This window comes from Nannospalax galili, unplaced genomic scaffold (assembly GCF_000622305.1).
Source record: "Nannospalax galili isolate Female #2095 unplaced genomic scaffold, S.galili_v1.0 scaffold183, whole genome shotgun sequence".
In the NCBI taxonomy this organism is placed as follows: domain Eukaryota; kingdom Metazoa; phylum Chordata; class Mammalia; order Rodentia; family Spalacidae; genus Nannospalax; species Nannospalax galili.
The window spans coordinates 4049591-4066783 of NW_008350555.1; the positions used below are offsets into that span (position 1 = coordinate 4049591).

The 17193-nt window shown below is 40.2% G+C and overlaps 1 protein-coding gene across 2 annotated transcripts in view; it reads left to right on the top strand.

The window, feature by feature from the left end:
* Sdc2 (syndecan 2) overlaps positions 1 to 9591 on the top strand; it is a 116557-nt gene extending 106966 nt beyond the window's left edge. For both annotated transcript variants that reach the window (XM_029570808.1, XM_008847861.3), the window contains 3 exons: positions 1264 to 1397; positions 5588 to 5723; positions 7185 to 9591. In XM_029570808.1, coding sequence (XP_029426668.1) covers positions 1264 to 1397; positions 5588 to 5723; positions 7185 to 7348 — 434 coding nt within the window. In that variant the 3' untranslated portion in view covers positions 7349 to 9591. The remainder of the gene's footprint in view (positions 1 to 1263; positions 1398 to 5587; positions 5724 to 7184) is intronic.
* The last annotated feature ends 7602 nt before the right edge of the window (positions 9592 to 17193 follow it).

Sequence of the window (17193 nt, forward strand, 5' to 3'; positions counted from 1 at the left end):
ATTCCTAGCACCCATGTCAGATAGTTTACAATTTAGTATATATCCAGCTCTAGGGGATCCAACACCTTCTTTTGGCCTCCATAGGCACTTGAAGCATGCATTTGCACACACACACACATACACACACACAATCTTAAAAATAAAAAAGAGGCCTAGAACGGAACCATAAGGAGCCTTTGATATTTGGGACTCTGGTGGAGGCAGACAAACCTGGCCGTTTATAATATCCAGAGAAACAGGAAAGTTAGGAAGTTATAAACTCATAGAAACAGGGCATGTTAAGTAGATGGCAATTGGCAGTGTCCAATGGTACTAGCAATGTGTTAGTCAGTTTTCCATTGCTGTAACAAAATGTCTGAGATTAGCAATTCAAAGGAAAGGAAAGGTTATTTTGACTCACAATGTTGGAGGTTTTACTCCATGGTTGATTGACCTGTTGCTGTGGGGATTATAGCTAGGCTACATCATGGTGGGAGTGCTTTCTGGTAGTCAGTTAGTAAAAGAGAGATACAGAAAGTTCACAGTGTCCTCTTCAAAGGTATGCACCCAGTGACTGTTCTTCCTGTGGTCCCTACCTTTTAAAGATATCACTCCCTCCTACTAGTGTGATGAGCTGGAGGCCAATCCTGTAGCACATGGGCCTTAGGAGAAATTTACCCAACCAACACAAGAAGGATTGCTTAAGTGAGGACCTCTCAGAAGAAAGCCGTTGGATACAGCAACAAGGAGGATACTGGTGATATTAACAAAAAGTATCAGTAGTGGATGACAGGGTCAGTCCAACTGGGAGGAGCAGGCAGAGTGGAGGAGATGGGGAAGACAGGAGCTAATGAAAGTCCACAATGCCATTGAGGAAGTCAGCTATAAAAGAGTGAGAATGGGCAGGAACTTGCCATGAGATAAGCAGTCAGCTATAGAAGAGTTTTCACTTTTCATATTTTGATTGGTTCTGGTGTTCAAGATAGAAAAAAGTATGTTTTAACACAGACATCACCCCCCTTCCCGAAAAAAAAAAAATCATTTTGAGCAGAACAGATTGAATATGCAAGGGAAACAGGGGCTATTGGGAAGGGATCAGGTTGATAATATTATGGAAAGAAATGCCTGGCTACCCACAGAACCCCTGGAAGGAATTTGTCGTGAAAGATTTAGGATGGGCATTTTGAGAACAAGACTTTGAATGAACATTCGATGGTATTGAGTGATAGTGTACAAATCTGTGTCGTGATTCACATGCTTAGCTCCTCTTCACTTCTTTCCTAGGAGCTGATGAGGACATAGAGAGCCCAGGGCTGACAACATCCCGACCACTTCCAAAGATACCGTTCACTAGTGCTGCTTCAAAAGTGGAAACCATGACGCTGAAGACACAGAGCCACACGCCTGCTCAGACGAAGGTGTGCTTCCTTGACATTGCATTAGCACATGCTTGTGAATACACCTCCTTGTAACCACAGAGAACAGTGCTTTTAAGAGGCCTCACTTGAAATTATATAAGGATAAATGGTCTTTTCATTAACTTGTAAATGGCTCTTCTTTGCTCAGTAGCATCACTTTGGTGTTTGACTGCTTACTGCTCATCACCTAGGACTGACTGACTTCCATAGGAATATTTTTTTTACATGCACTTCTTCATGTGGAACTTCTTGAGCCTAGCTAAGAAGCAAAACCTTATTTCTTTGTCTTAAGTCAGACTTTTTCTTCATGTCATATATAATATTTTGAGTTAAAAACATCAAGAACTTTACACGTCTTAGGATAGGTTAAAGAATGAGGCTCCAAGTCCTGTCCTGAGATGGTTTGAGTCTCAGTGAGTCATTTCTCAAGGTCTCTACAGGCCTAGCATCAGCACTGCATAAATTTGGTTCACTTTTGATGATAATATTGAACCTGATACACCTGTATTGATTCATTTTGAAAGCTTACTTAATAAGAATAAAATGATTTGCCTTAGAGCATAGCAAAGCTACTAGATAAAAAATACTCTGAGCTTATGCTTTTCACCTGGCCATCCACTAAGAGGTAAGTTATTTAAGCTGGAAAGTGCATATTAGAGTCTGATGAAGACCCAAGTTTTGAATCCTGGATCTAGTCAAATTTCTTGGATCATTAGGAAGATTAGATGTGAATATATATGGCATGGCACCTGAAACCTGGTAAGTAGTATGTAAACGTTAATTGAATTTGTTGAAGCATGAGAGATCAAGCAAATTCAACAAATGAGCATGTGTAATAACTGGAGCAGTAGACTTTACACACTTCAGGGATAGCATGCTTCTTATGAAAACTTAGCAACATGAGCATCCCCCTTTACAGTTCACCCATCTGTTGGTTAGAAGTAAGATGCTGTGAAGCTTTTGCAGCAGACAGGATTTGGAAGGTTGTTTCATGAAGCAGTGACAGCTTTCTCTGAAGCAAGGAGTGCCCTTCGGCTGGCGGGAACACAAGTAGGCTTCTCCCAGCCTTAGCAGAGTACCCTGTTCCTCTTCTTCCTTAGTCTTCCCTAGTCATGGAACCAAGCTGCAATGGCACAAAGGGATACCTCCCAGAAACATGCAGTTGCCAAGAGCTCAGCTCTATACAGATTAATTTGCTCTCTCTAGGCTTAAGAAGGGTCAGTTACTATTGCCAGCAGACTGACTCCACAAGCCAGGGAACAGGAAGGCAAGGAGACGTTCCATGAAGAGTGAGGCAGATGTATATAGCATATTCTGGAAGCTGTTCCATCAGTGTCTAAATTGAATGAACTAAAGAAACAAGGAGAGGAAAAATTTAAAGGATCAGGTACCGTTTGATAGTAGATGACTGAATAGCTCAGAGTGTGAATATGTGTTCGTAGAAAGATGAGTTTGGTCTTTCCCACATTTTTACTTGACCTCTCCTCTAGACAGGTTTTTTCTGTTGTTGTTGTTTTTGTTTTGTTTTGTTTTTTAACTCAGTGACCATTAAGACTTAGTATTTTGGGGCAAGAAACACTGCTGGGGCAGTTTTGGCTTTCAGTGATGAAAAGTTGTAGCCTAATCAAAACCCAGTTTGTTATAGATTTCCAGGCTACTGACAAGAATGGATTGAAAACTGATTTAAGTTTGTAAAATTGACAATAAAGAATAACTGAATCAGCTCTTGATGACAAATATACACATTGGGTGGATGAATTTAGAAATTAAAGATCTCAGAACATATTAATGCATTTATATTCACATTTTAGTTATATTCAGTATAAGGATAAGAATCTAGCAGTTCAGGGGAGATTTATTCAGGGTGTGTTTCACACACTTGTAGGTACAAATATAAATGATATTGGTCATGAATAACAATAATAGTAGCTAAATTTTCTGCTTTGTAGTTACATAATAAAGCTGGATTAGACATTGCTTCAAGGATGCCATTAGTGCCATTCTGCTTTGAATAGGTTTTGCAGTGGCATTAGGGACACCGTTAGATATTCTATCTAGTTTGTTGTAAATTTATGTGATTAAAGAGTGAAAAGAGTTGTTCCTTATTTACACAGTGAATCACTTGTTATCTTCCCCCCACCACATTCCCATGTCCTCCAAACAACCAGACATGGATACAATAAATCTTCATTTGACTTCATTTAATGATGTGTACTGCCTTTTTATAATTTCGTTCTGCGCAGATATATATGTGAGAGTGAAGGGATTTCAAATTGGTTCTACACTGTGGGATGGTTTCTTCATACTTGAGCCTGGGTTTCTTCTATTCAATTGAGCTTTTCAAATTTTGAACAACGAATGTTCCATGCAGAGTGCCTTGAACTTGTGCACTCATGGACCACTCTCCTAAGTGCCACTTCTGTGGAGCTCTTCTTTCTCCATACCCTTAGGTCATCCGTAGAATAATTTTTTGCCTCCTTATGGTTTAGAAGTTGAGTCAAAAGGAACTGAACAAATTAACTCTCTTAAATGACTTTAGGAACATCAAAGCAAACATAAAGAAGCAACAACAAAAACCCACCATGACCAACAGGTGAAAGCATGAGGGTTGTCACAATAATAATGGAGTAAAGATAATGAGGATCAAGTAAACTTGGTATCTAAGCTACAGTGTCTTTCTCATTTCACACTGAGCCATTTACCTCTTTCTCTGGATACAAACCTGAGCATCTACCTACTGGATGTTTCACTTCTTTTCTTAACCTCTAACTTCATAGCCACCAAAGCAATGCTAATAATGATCAATGAAGAGCTTCCTAGATCAGGACTCAGATAAGCCATTCTCTGATCTGCTACCTGTCCTTCTACCCAGCAGAGAGTCAGCAAGGGACAGTCCATAAGAAGAAAACAGAGAAAGCAGGCAAAGTACTGCCAACAAACTTCTCTCATTCACTTTACTTTGGCACATGAAAGCTAGGGAGGGCCTTCCATGTTTTCTTCTGTAGTAAGACAGAAAACAGTAAAATATGGCTGTTTGTGTAATGGTGAAAGATAACTTAAGAAAATCATGGCAGCTTGAGTTTTTAAGACTTATTTTATATTCGTAATTTTGTGCATATGTGTGAATGGACATGCAGGTGTCCTTGGGTATTAGATCCCCTGGGGCTGGAGTTACATACAGTTGAGATCCCCCTGATGTATATTCTGGGAACTGAACTTGCATCCTCTGCAAGAGTAGCAAGCACTCTTAACTGTTGAGCCACCTCTCCAGTCCCATAGATTTATTCTTTAGCATGGTAGAGTGTCTAAGAGCTGGGAGTGCCCTTCATTAAATGAGGAAACTATCATCTGAAAAGATGGTATGATTTGGTCAGGCTCCCACAAGAACTATTTCAGAAGTCAGGTCCTCTGAAGTCCTGGTGGAGAGTTCACTGAAGGAGCAGAAGTAAAGGAAAGCGTGACAGAGTAAGACTGGGAGCAGGGAGAGTCCCAACAGACGTGACAGAATGTCTGACAGAACTGTTACCACAGTGTGCTGGGTACAGAGGTGAAGGGGATAGAGCAGCTGCAGAAAGGTTGTGGCCTAAAATGTGGTAAGAATGTAGAGATGTTATATGGGTGTACACATGTTCCTATGTGTCAGTAAACATGTATATCCATACATGTGTATGTGTACATATATGGCAGGCTAAAGGTCAACCTTGGGTGTTGTTCCTTGAGAGCTATCCATCTTGTTTATGGAGACTGGCTCATTGGCCTAGAAGTCACTGAATAGGCTCACCCTGTCTCTACCATGCCCAGCTTTTTCACTTGGGTTCTGAGAGTCAAACTCAGGTTTTTACACTTGCAACAACAAGCAAGAGCTTGATGCACAGGGCCAGCTTCCCAGCCCAGAAAATAGAGATGCTGTGAAATGGCAACTAGCAAAGTTATTCATGTCATTCTTATATTATGCACTTACTAACTACTCATCCTTGGCATGCAGAAGATGGTTGATACCAAACCCACAAGCCACGTGGGTCTAACACAGACCTTAGCCATTGGCATAAACATCATACAAGTTATTATTCCAATTATTTGCTAAACTTATTTTAAAAAGAAAGGGAATTTGGAATATACTTGCCTATTATTTCTTACTAACATATTAAAAAATTGATATTAATGTTTTCTTTTGTCCCCCCCCATACCAGTCACCTGAAGAAATTGACAAAGAGGAAGTTCGAGTGTCTGATGCAGAAGGGAAATCAGGCCCTGCTGTAAAGAGCACAGATGTGTACACTGAGAAACACTCAGACAATCTGTTTAAACGGACAGAAGTCCTTGCAGGTGAGTAACCAGGGGCAGGATGTCAGGTGGAAGGGGGCCTAAAGAGGCCTTACTGAGACAAGTGGTAAGTAGTACTCAGTGGCTGTAATGAAGCTTGCTGCATGTCACTGGCCTGAAAGCAGTCTCAAGGGCCCTTCATTCCAGAGTGACAGGTGCAAGGTTGAACCAACATTTCTATTTTCTGCCACCTCCTGCAACCTAACCCTTAGCAAGCCATTGGTAGAGCCAAGGTAAGAGGCAACCTGGAGAGGAAAGATCTGAACTAACCTGGAACTACTGGATATGGGGGCAGGGCGGGACATGAAGATCAGACAGCATTGCTCCAGGTCATCCCCGAGTTCAAAACCATCTTCAGAGAAGGAAAAGGTCTTTGTAGGGAGAGTGGTTGGCACAAATGCTGCCCACATGATAAGAATGTTGTCTCTGATTGTAAGTGGTCTCATGAAAGTACAGGTTGAGCATCACTGATCTGAGAGTCTGAAGTACTCCAGACATCCAAAGCCTTTTGAATGTCAATATAAAACCACAAGTAGAGAATTCCACAGCTGAGCTCAGGATGGGTTACGTCCAAAACACAGGCACACTACACAAACCTTGTTTCAGGAAAAAATTTGTTTTTAAAATTGTGTAAATTTTCCTTCAGGAAATGTATATAAAATAGCTATGAAATATAAATGACTTTCATGTTTAGACTGGCTCCCCCTCCCCATATCTCATTACATGTATGCAAATTTTGCAAAATTTGAAGAAGTCTGTACTCAAAAACACTCCTGGTCCCAAGAATTTCTGATAAGAGTTACTCACTCAACATGTACTGACATTTGTTTTAAAGAGGAAAGTTTGGAGCTGATGAGCTGACTCAGCAGGTAAGGGTGCTGCTGACTTGAGTTCAAGCCCCCTCTTCCCAACTCATGGTGGATGGGAGAGAAGAACCCACTCTGAAAGTTGTCCTTTGACCTCCACACATGTGCCTTAGCATGCACTTTACATACACATTTGTACATACACAATAACAAATATGTAAATAAATAAAAATGCAGAGAGATAGATTTCCAAGATTTAATAATACCTAATTTGTGTAAGGACAGACAAAATTCAAGACCAGAAAGAAATTTTCATGCTTTTTATATTTACTGTTACATTTTAAGTCAATTATACCATGTTTTGTGCTCTCATTAAAAAAACAATTAGAAGATTAGACCATGAACTGCCAAGTACTGAAAAGACACAAGTATTTGGAAGTTGAGGACACAGCCAGATTTTTTTCATATTAGGGCTTTTGGGTTGATATTACTGTAACTTTCTGAAGAATGTCAAATTAGCATAAGTAACTTTACTGAATCCAGATTATTCTCTTTAAAAATGGGGTTTTCCAACCAAGCATTTTATAAATAGATTGGGGTTGACCAAGCTAATTCCTGCCTCCTACGTAAAGGGCATTTTCTTTGTGGTGTGTTTCAGCCGTTATTGCTGGCGGGGTGATCGGTTTTCTCTTTGCAATTTTCCTCATCCTGCTGTTGGTGTACCGTATGAGGAAGAAGGATGAAGGAAGCTACGACCTTGGGGAGCGCAAACCGTCCAGCGCAGCTTACCAGAAGGCACCTACTAAGGAGTTTTACGCATAAAACTCCCACTTAGTGTCTCTATTTATGAGATCACTGAACTTTTCAAAATAAAGCTTTTGCATAGAGTAATGAAGATCTTCGGGTTTTTTTTTTTTGTTTTTTTTGTTGTTGTTGTTGTTTATTTTTCATTAAAGAGCCATTCTGGTACTTTAATGATAAAATCCCATTGTATTTAAAATTTTTTCATGTATTTCTTTAGAATGACATGCAATTAAAAATTTAACATCTGCAGTGTTCTGTGAATAGCAGTGGCAAAATATTATGTTATGAAAAACCTTGATGTTCATGGAATTGATTTAAACATCTATGGGCAAATATAAAATTGTTTCTGTCCTCTGGTTCAAAGATGACAGCTGTTTCCTTTCATCAGCGTGTCTCCAATTGAACTTACTGAGTGGGTCTTTGTTAATTTATCTCTTGTCCCCTCTTCTCTGCTCTTCACTCTTGTCCCCTTAAAAACAAAAACACCCCCCCAATGCCTTTTGTAGCTGTCATGGTGCAATCTGTCTTTGGATGATTCCAATAATGGCCATTTAGTGTATATGTGATTTTTTTCAAATATGTAAACTGTAACCTCCACTTTGTGTAAATTTTAAAGTGTCATACTATCCATTTTACACTTGCTTTATTTTTCATTACCTGCAGCTTCAGGTAGATTTGCAACAGCAAATTAATGTGTAAAATTGGATTATTACTATGAAACTGTTTAGTCCTAGCTGTCAATCAGGTCTTCTTGCCGGAGGATTTGATATGAGTAACTGACAAGCCTCAGCAAACCCAAAGATGCTAACAGTATTTTGAGAAGTTGCTGCAAATTCCTTTGGCCACTGTGCTTGTTGATTTCTTGCAATTTGAAGGTTTTAGGTTATGAGGAAGTGTTTAAAGGGAAAAAAAAATCAGTTTTTGTTCTTAAAAATGCATTTAAGTTGTAAACATCTTTTTAAGCCTTTGAAGTGCCTATGATTCTATGTAACTTGTCGTAGACTGGTGTTAATGAGTATATATAACAGTTTTAAAAAATTGGTATTTTATAAGCACAGACAATTCTAATGGTAACTTTTGTAGTCTTATGAATAGACATAAATTGTAATTTGGGAACATAAAAACTACTGAATAAATCATGTGGCCTAATATTGAAAATGTCACTGTTATAAATTTTGTACATTTTCGATCAAATGTACATCTCCCCTTTGCTACGACTGTCTGCTCTCAAGGAAGACGTGGGTTTGATTTCTGAGTATTCAATGGTGTCTGTAAATCAAGACCAAAGAGCCAGCCCGTGAGTGATGCTGTTTATGATCAGATTCACCTCTGAATTGGCCAGAGGAAATGAGTGTATCATCCTGCCGGTGTCTGGGTACAGGGATGGAAGGCTGCCAGGGAATTTCAGAGTTTGCAACCTTTATAGCATAGCTGCTGGCAATATTGAGACAGATGCTTTCTTTTGCAAATAACTCTTTAAGACTATAAATTCCAAAGAACTGAAGGGGGCTTTCTGGAAGTAGGTATCTCAGGCTTAGTGCTACAGATTAATTTACCTTTCAGAGCTCTCCTGAAACTTGACAGAAGACTTCTGTGTGGAACACAATGGCTGCTTTATGAGAGAGGAGGAAAGGGTAGGGAAGCTCTGAAAGTTAAGTCAGCGCCTTACTGCTTAGGATGGAAGTTGCTAGAAAAAGTGACACCTGAGGAGGTGAAGGTATGAGGGTGCCCTGGCTGGGTACTCCCTGTACCGAACATTTCCTTTTTCTATTTTACCATTAATTTTGTTTTTAAACTGTGAGCCATGGAAGTAAAAAGAAGACAGCAAAACAGCAACTTTTCCACCATAACATTTACTTTTAATAAAGTTTGAATACTTGATTTAGAGAACTCTCCCCAGACTTGCCACAGAACGCATTTTTTAAAGAAAGTTACAGCAACACTTGAAAGTGTTTTATCTAAATCCTAATGGCCTTAATTCTCAAATTCTCACCCAATTACAGATGCAATTCATCTTGTTTAGGATGATCAAAAGGAAAGGATAGGTCTTTCTAAAGCTGCACAATGTCCCTCAATTACAGAGGCTAAAAATGTAGTGGGTAACCTCTAACTGTGCAAAACAGAGTGAAATTCTATTCATAGAATAACTTGCTTGGAACATCTGTGCCAGGAAAAGAACTTTCTGGCAAATATTTTGTCACTGCTGTAAAGCAAAATATTTGTTAAAGTGCCAAAATAAAGTCTGTCATGCCAAAAGTAAATCATTGTATAGACTCACATCCAGTCTTCTTCAACTGTATGTTTTCTTCTTAGTTTTTTTTTTTTTTTAATTTTTAAGATGTAGTAAATAATACCACAAAAAGTGGTAGTAATCATTTCAGAGTTCAGGATAAGTTTGGTAAAATATAGACATTAAAACCAGTGTGAAATTTCCTGTTTCCTTAACTACATGTAAATGAATTCCCTTGTGTGGCTATGGCTTTTTGTTTAAGAGACTTGGAGTATTCAAACTGCCAGATTCTTTGGCACTTGGGGGGAAATGAGATGAGCACTTAAGAAGAAAAATCAAACTTTCAATTACAGGTATAAAGTACCTGAACTTCAGGACAGCCTGGTTAATAAAATTGAATTTTGCTGGAACAAGACAGAAGTTGCCCTCAATTAATGTTAACAGTTGGTAGTTCACATCAGATGTCCAGTGAATTGATATTGTAGGAATGCCACTGATTTTGTCAACTAAATGCAACACCCCTGCTTGTTGAGGATATAATGCAGAGTGTAAGGCCTCAATGAGGAAGCTAGGTAAGTAGAATATAGACCTTACTTGGGTGACCTAACGAAAGTAGTATGTCCTACAAATAATGACTTCACTGTTCTTAGGTGCTATTCTGCAACATCTTAGACATTTTCAGAATTCAAGAAAAAATTTTAAATAAAGAACAAAAACATGAAATCTAAATATATCACAGGATTAATTTGATAAGCAGGGTCTTTAGAACCTTATTAATTGAATTATGGGAGAGTAGAAAAGGTATATTTAAAATAAACTTGGAGGCATTTGTAGTCTCAGCTACACAGAAGGGCAAGGCTTCAGTAGGGAATCACCTCAGTCCAGGAGTTTGAGATTAATCTGGGCAATATATGAAGATGAATCTCAAAAAACATGGTAGAGGGGAGTTTGAAATGGTAAGGTAGAGTCTAAGGGTGTAGCTCTGGTAGAACTACTTATCTTGCATTTGTGTTTTAGGTCTTGGGTTAAAAAAACAAAAGTGAAGACAATGGCTATGTAACACCATCTCTAGTGTGAAGTTCTAAAGTCTAAGTCTCTCGCAAAGCAACAGTGAGACCCTAAGAGGTTTCCAATAAAAATGAATCAAGCCAGATGCAAAGTGATGTGCTTTCCAATAAGTGGTCAACTAAGGCATTTTTCAGTGTCAATATTTTATAACAATAATAAAATTTGGGACTGATCATCCATTTCTGAGGAATTACATTCTGCCCCAAAGGAAACTTTAAAAAAGGTAGAACAGCATGTGTCTGCCTTTCAGTAGTAAAAACAGTAACCAGATGAATTTTGTTCCACTGCCTCTTAACTGGGGCAACTTCACTCAAGATTCAAAGGTTTCATTTCTTTTGTTCTCTGTTCTCTATGGTCTTTAGCAGAACCTTTTCTGACCATCGAATCCTAGTGACTTGGGAGCAGCTGAATTTCCTGTGAATTAGCTGGAAGGCTGTAACCCAAGCTGCCTGTTTAATTCACTAACAGCAAAGTGAAACTTCAGGCTTGGTGCTTTGGGCATGCTGAGTCCAAGATACAGTCATTCTAGTTTTGGGGTGAAACAGTTCAAGTAACAACTGTTCATGCAAGCAGTTGAAAGTTCGACAAATGCTTGCTAACCAAGTGCTCGGGATACTTCAAGAAGTTGGGGGCACAGTGGTAACCAATGTAGACTGACTCTGCTCACACAAACTTTTATGAATTTGGGGAGGGATGACTGATGGAAACGAAGTCAGTAAAGGAAGCTTAATAAGTAGAGAGTTTCCCTTGGTATTAATTTCTACAACAGACATACACTCTGCTGTTGTAGGAGACTGAAGGACTGAGAGTCTGGAGGGGCCAGGTATGCTATGATAAGGACACATAGTCACAGTAATTTCAAATACCAAAAAGATTTATTTCTGTTATTTGTGTGCTCTTAAAAATATTTTATTTGTCATTTTTATTTTATGTGTGTGAGTGTATTGCCGGCATGTAAGTGCACCTGTGTCAAGCAGTGCCCATGGAAGTCAGAGGAGGGCATCAGATTTCCTTGGAACTGGAGTTATGGATGTTTGTTAGTCACTATGTGGGTGCTGGGAATCGAACCCAGGTCCTCTGCAAGAGCAGCCAGTGCTCTTAACCACTGAGCTATCTCTCCAGCCATCCATCCCCTTTTACAAGGTCTCATGTGGCCCAGGCTGGCCTTAAACTCACTATGTAGCTGATAATAACCTTAAACTTCCAGTCTTCCTGCCTCTGCCTCCCAAGTGCTGGGGTTATGGGTGTGCTCCACCACAAATCACTAGGAAATGTTTATGGCTTAAGCTATCTGCTCATGAGGTGGAGAGTTGTGTTTGAGGTAACTGCCATCCTCGCTCTAGGGCTCTGGCCTTGGAGTAGCCATTATCCTGAACACTGACAGTTAATGTGTAGAAAGGAAAAAAGGACCCAAAGTAGAGCTACGTGTCACTGCCACAGCATTTCATTAGCAAAAGCAAGTCATGCCACACTTAAGGTCTAGGGAATAGAGAAATACAATCCTACTTTGTGCCTCAAAGGAGAGTGAACGGTCGTCAGGAGAACTATGGCCTGGTCAGGAAAGATCTCTAGGAGCAGAGGGCCTCAGTGATGCAGTCAGTTATGCTAAGACCAGAGCAAACTTTCGAGGCTATAAGAAAGCCCTAGAGAATGAATGAGCTTGATCTGTTAGAAGAACAAGGGTTGCCGATCATTGGCTGGGAGGAAGGCATTGGTGAGGAAGGTAGAAGAGGACTGAGAAATAGCATCTCCTCCCAGCTGCTCCTCCTTCCTTCTTCCTTTTTGTTCCCTCCTCCCTCATATATTGTTCTCCTCAAGGAAGACAGATCAATATCATCAGGATCTAAATTAATTTATACCACGCCCTTCAATGGCTCCTACAGCCTTAGAATAAAACTCCTGATGCTTACCTTGCCCTCAGAGTCTATAGGAATTGCTCCCTGGGTGTTCATTATAAGTGGATCTCATGGGGCTAGATGGTCAGTTAGGAGGTCATTGTCATTTCCTGGGAGAAACATGGTGACCATGGAGATGGAGAGGTCTGGAGAAGTACTGTTTGGAGAGGCAGAACCGGCAGGTGTTGCTGAAAGTTTGGAAGGAACGAGGAGCAAGGAAAGCAAGGGATCTAAGAAGGCATCAGCAATTGTGGCTGAGTGGTGGGTGAAGAAAGGAATTATCAAGAGAAGTTGTCTGATGTAATTCAAAAGTGCATTCCAAGTCAGGTTAAGTTAGAGAGGACTATTAGACATTCACTTGGAGGCATCATGTAAATGAACGAAATTGATCTGGAGCTCAAAGGAGTGACCTGAGCAGTACAGATCAATCTAGTAGTATCCACCATTTGCTGGCTGAAATCTTGATTTTTTTTCCCCGATTTTCCTGCTCTGCTCTGTATGGGTTTTGGAGGTGGGAAGGAGGGAGAGTGGAGCATGCTCAAGGGCGATCTATGAAGACTCCATTTTCCAAGCTTCTTTGCTTCTTTGGGATCTTCTTTGGCCAAGGAAAGGCACTGTCAGAAGACCACAATCAGGAAGAGGTAGGAAAGCTAGGCTGCTTTGCCTTCCCTCTGCTGTGGGCAGCATCCCTAGCACTAACGCATGAAAGTGGTTTGAATCCCCAGGTGGCAAAGCCTCCTCCATGGGGCCAGCTTGCATGAAATTCTTTTTTTTTTCTAAAAAAAAAACAACAACAAAAAACTTCATTGAGCATTTCATACATGCATATAAGGTGTTTTGATCAATTCCACGTCCACTCCCTCCCCTCCAACACATTCCATTTCTCCCTATCACTTTTTCTCTGACAACTTCATGTCTGTCTTTCCTTCCTTCTTTCCTTCCTTCCTTCCTTCTTTCCTTCCTTCTTTCTTTCTTTCTTTCTTTCTTTCCTTCCTTCCTTCCTTCCTTCCTTCCTTCCTTCCTTTCTTCTTTCTTTCTTTCTTACTATAACATTCCCCTCCTCTGAAGAAGCAACCCTAAAATCTTTTAGGGATTAGATAAGTTCTCCTAAATACTTTTGACATTTTTGGCCTTTGGAACAGAGTATATTGCTAAGGGGCCCAAGGACATTTTGACTTTTAGCCAAAAACCTGGCTACTTTTCTTCAGAGTGTTTTTAACCTAACTGCCTAGCCAATTCCTACCTCCTATTCTTATCACACCATCCTCTGAAGAGGTTACCCAAATTATCAATAGGGTATCAGACTCAGACCACTCTGGCTTCTTCCATGCTGAACAGGGACGCAGGGTGAGGCAATTGGGGTACCCCTTCGGTGGGTCTATCTAAAAGACTCCCAAATTTGCATGAGATTCTTAAATTGATATAACCCACATTCCCACTGTCTCTCTAGCTTGAGAGAGGGTAGCAACTTCTTGATCTTGCTACTGTCTAGATAATCATCCTCCCCAGTTCACCCTTATAGCTCTTCTGACATCTTTGCAAGCAGCTCCAGTACTAAATTCTCTATTGTATTACCAAGCATGGGTTCCATTTTCCCCCTGGACTTTCACTGATCCAACAATAGTAAATGACATGCAGATGGCATGAAAAGCCAAAGGGCTACATGAGAGTATTTGGAGAGGTACACAGAGGGGTAGGATGGCCCTGGGTTAGTCTCTTAGAGATGCCTATGTTTTTAGATGAACCATTACCAGGTTCATTCCAGAGTACTGCTCAACCATTTGGGTACCCACTTAGCAGAAACCACAGTGGGAAAAATTAGTGAGTATATTCAAGTATCCTCTTCTGCTTGGTCATCAGTGACAAAATATAAACTGTAGTCAAAGTGATTAGGCAAAGAAGTAAGAAGTATTTATAGGCTCAGGAGATATCTCTGTTATCTGTGTTTACAATGGGAACTTATCAGCCAACAAGCAGCAAGTAATTCTCCCACTTAGAGCATTGTCCAGGGGTCCTTGATAATGAGGGTTTGTCTTCCTTAATTACATTCTGCTTAGGTAAATACTAGAGTAAGCTCATATTTCCTTTGAGACCAATTTCAGGGCAAAGTAGAAAAAATGATTTAAAATGTCAATGATTTCATTGTACATTAAACCAGAATTTGGGAATCACGAAAAGTACCCTGTTCTGATAACCCCAAACCTTAGCTTCTAAATTTTTGGAATCTTCTACTCTTTATTTTAAATGGCTTATTTTTCATTTCTTTTTATTATTTTTTATTTTTTTATGTGTATGAGTGTTATGCCTGCATGTATGTATGTGCACCCATGTGAAATGCCCTCAGAGGACAGAAGAGTGCATCCGATCCCCTGAAACTGGAGTTACGGATGGTTGTTAGCCACCATGTTGGTGCTAGGATTCAAACCCCAGTCTTCTGCAAGAATAGCCAGTGCTCTTAACCACCAAGTCATCTATCCAGCCCCTATTTTTCATTTCTGTAATGAAGATAACAGTATGTATCACATTGTCTTGTAGAACTCACTGAGGCAATAGAGGTGATGCCCTGAGCATACACTCTGGCATCTGGAAGATCCTCAAGTCTCATTACTCATTCCACTACCAAATGCTCTCAGGGCACTATTTGTACCCATGTTGCTAGGCCCTGGGAAGAAACGCAGTAAACAAATCCAGGCTATAATTGAGTAAGAAGGTGACACTTGAACAGAGCTGAAAATGGTGAGGAATTATACCATGGATGGAAGAGGATATCCTGGGGATCTGAGAACCTAAGGAACATCATAGGCAGAGGAAACAGAGAAAACCAAGACTTTGAGTGCAGCAGGAGAGGAGAGTGGTGAATAGTTAATGGAGCAACCACAGGTGAGATCATATATGCATGGCCTTGTAGCCACTGCAGTGACTTCAGACAGCTACTGCAGGGCTTTGAGTCAGGAGCAGTAGCATGCTCTGATTTAGGCTAAACAATAGTTCTCAAATTTCAGCAGCAAAGATGGTTCAGTAAGCAAAGTGCTTGTGTAAAGTCTTGAGCTCCAGACCCCAGCACATGTAAAAAGCCAAGCACAGTGATACACACCTACAATCCCAGCCTTGGGGAGGTGGAGATAGGAGGGCCCCTGGGGCCAGTCAGTTTAGCTTAATAGATAAGCTCCAGGTTCAGTGAGAAACCCTGTCTCAAAAAATAAGGTGGAGGGTTGGGGTGAGGTGCCTTAGCAAGTAAAAATACTTGCCACTAAGTCTGATGACCTGAGTTAATAATATTCAGGATCCACATGGTGAAAGAAAGAACTGATTCCCTCAAATTGTCCTCTGGCCTCCACATGGGCACTGTGGTGGCCATGTGTGCATGCACGTGCATGCACGTGTGCGCACGCGCGCACGCCACACACATACACACACACAAATAAGTATAATTTTAAAATAAAAAAAACAGGTGGAGAACAACTGAGGAAGACGCTCAGTTCCAACCTACGGCCTCCACACTCACACACACACATGCCTGCTTACCCTCTCACACAAGTGCACACAAGAACATGTATACAAATATATTCAGTAGGCATAGGAATCACAATAAATTTGTTAGCAGACCTTGGGGTCCATTCCTCAAGATTCTGATTCAGCAAATGGGTGGATTCTGAAAACTTGGATTTGAGAATCACAATATCGCAATTTGTTTTGATTATGCTGTTCGGGATACAATGATGGGGTGGATGTAGGCAAAAATAGAGCAGGGAAACTAATGAAGCTAGTTAGACAATCAGGGGAGATGGAAGTGGTTTTGTTCCTCAGAGCCAGGAGAGCTTCCACGAGTGGAGACCCCACGGGGAGTCGGTTGCAGGCGTTATATTATAATGCTTAATCACACTAATCACACAATATCTGGTCTTTATGGGTAGTCAACTTTTCAAAGGTATAGTCATCAAGTTTTCTAGCAAATCCTGGATGACATTCTCTTCTTCCAGGTACCACAAGTTCCAAAATTTTCCTTCTTCTTAGGATGTCATGAGAGCCGCCTTCCAGCCCTACAGTTTACCTCACTCCTTTTCATTCCTGGAAACTTCAACATACACTTGGCTATGGCCATGACACTTGGCTCTGGCCTTGTGTTTTATACAGTACTTGACTTTGCCTTCAGTTTAGGTGTTTCACAATCTCTCCTATTCATTGTTTTATTTTCTATAGTCCCAGCTGCCCATGGGCAACTGTGGTTGGAAAATATAAAATCCAGAATTCCTGAAAGAAGTCATTTATAAGTTTTAGATACATCTTTACAGTATATTGCTATTATTGTTTTATTATTAGTTCTTGCTTATCTCTTAATACCTGAATTATAAATTATATTTCATCTTAGATTCGTATGGCTAGGAACAAATGTCAGATATTTGGGGCTAGAGACTATGACTGGTTTTAGGAATCTGTTATGAATCTTGAAATGTGTCCCTGGTAGATGAGGGGGAACTAGGAAAACCCTAGATTTGGTTTGATTCATTTTTCCACCCCCACCGCCAGTACTACCCCTCATCTATTTCCTAGACTTGTTCCTAGTGTTACAATGTTCATCAGGTTTTTATTACTTGGTTCTTACACCACTGAAATTTAGTAGGGCCTTGTACATCTGGGACCTTCAACCAAGCAAAAAAAAAAAAAATCCA